We start from the raw sequence: 1,158 nt of genomic DNA, 5'->3' as shown, positions 1-1,158 counted from the left end.
GAGTCCAGGGGTTCAAGACCAGCAACTTGCAAGACCTCATTTTTAAAAAAAATTAGCTGGGCATGATGGTGTGCACCTGTGGTTTTAGCTACTTGAAAGGCTGAGGTGGAAGGATTGCCTGAGCCCAGCAGGTCGAAGTTGTGGTGGCCATGAGCATGTCCCTGCACTCCAACCTGGGCAACAGAGTGAGATTCCGAAAAAAAAAGAAAAAAGAAAGAAGAAGAAGAAAAAAAAGCTTGCGTACCACAAATCCAAATGCTTTATGAGCTACATCAGTTCTGGGTCTTATGGAATCATTACAAAAAAAAACAAGTCACCTATTGGCAGTAGTGGGAAACTGCCATGGGAGGGGGGTTGGGATTGGCAGTTGAGGGAAACGGCTAGGGGAGGGAGGGGCACACCTCATCAACAAGGGTACCTACATAATGAACCTTTGTATATCTAACCCTGAATTGTACCCCACATCTTTAAAATTAAAAAAAAAAAGAAAAGAAAAGAAAAAAAAGGAAAGAAGCATGAGAAGAATAAATTGCATAAGTACAACGGTATTCAACTCATTTAAATTCTGCATTTTCATTTTTGTAACATGTTTGCTTTATCTTCTTCTAGAAAACTGTTTAGTTGCTTTACTCACAAAGACAAACATTGATCAAATGTACCATTATTATTAAGCACCGATTAAAGGCCCACATCCTAACACAACAAAAACAACAAATTTTTCAAATTCACTAGGCATGTTGGCACACACCTGTAGTCTCAGCTCCATGGAAGGATGAGGAAGGAAGATGATTTGATCCCACGAATTTGAGTCTGCAGTGAGGTATCTTCAGGCTTCTGCACTCTAGCATGGGTGACAGAGCCAGACCCTGTCTCTAACTATATATTTTTAAAATCAATAAAAGTAAAAAAGAGAAAATGGAAAAAAAAAAAAGGAGTCAGCCGGGCTCGGTGGCTCAGCCTGTAATCCCGCGCCTTTGGGAGGCTGAGGTGAGTGGATTGCCTGAGCCCGCAGGTTCGAGACCCGCCTGGGCAGGCGAGACCTCATCTTTACAATAAATCAAAAAATCAGCCGGGCGTGGTAGCGCATGCCTATAATTCCGGCTACTGGAAGGCTGAGGCGGAAGGATCGCTGGAGCCCAGCAGGTCGAGGCTGCGGAA

General features: G+C 43.4%; 1 protein-coding gene across 1 annotated transcript in view; it reads right to left on the bottom strand.

Moving 5' to 3' along the window:
- Positions 1-678: 678 nt before the first annotated feature.
- SULT6B1 (sulfotransferase family 6B member 1) overlaps positions 679-1,158 on the bottom strand; it is an 11,015-nt gene continuing 10,535 nt past the window's right edge. The window contains exon 5 of the mRNA XM_008058756.2: positions 679-693. Coding sequence (XP_008056947.1) covers positions 679-693 — 15 coding nt within the window. The remainder of the gene's footprint in view (positions 694-1,158) is intronic.

The sequence above is a fragment of the Carlito syrichta genome, unplaced genomic scaffold (assembly GCF_000164805.1).
Source record: "Carlito syrichta isolate Samal-C Ts95f unplaced genomic scaffold, Tarsius_syrichta-2.0.1 Scaffold90614, whole genome shotgun sequence".
Classification (NCBI taxonomy): Eukaryota; Metazoa; Chordata; class Mammalia; order Primates; family Tarsiidae; genus Carlito; species Carlito syrichta.
This window is presented reverse-complemented; position numbering and strand designations above follow the sequence as displayed.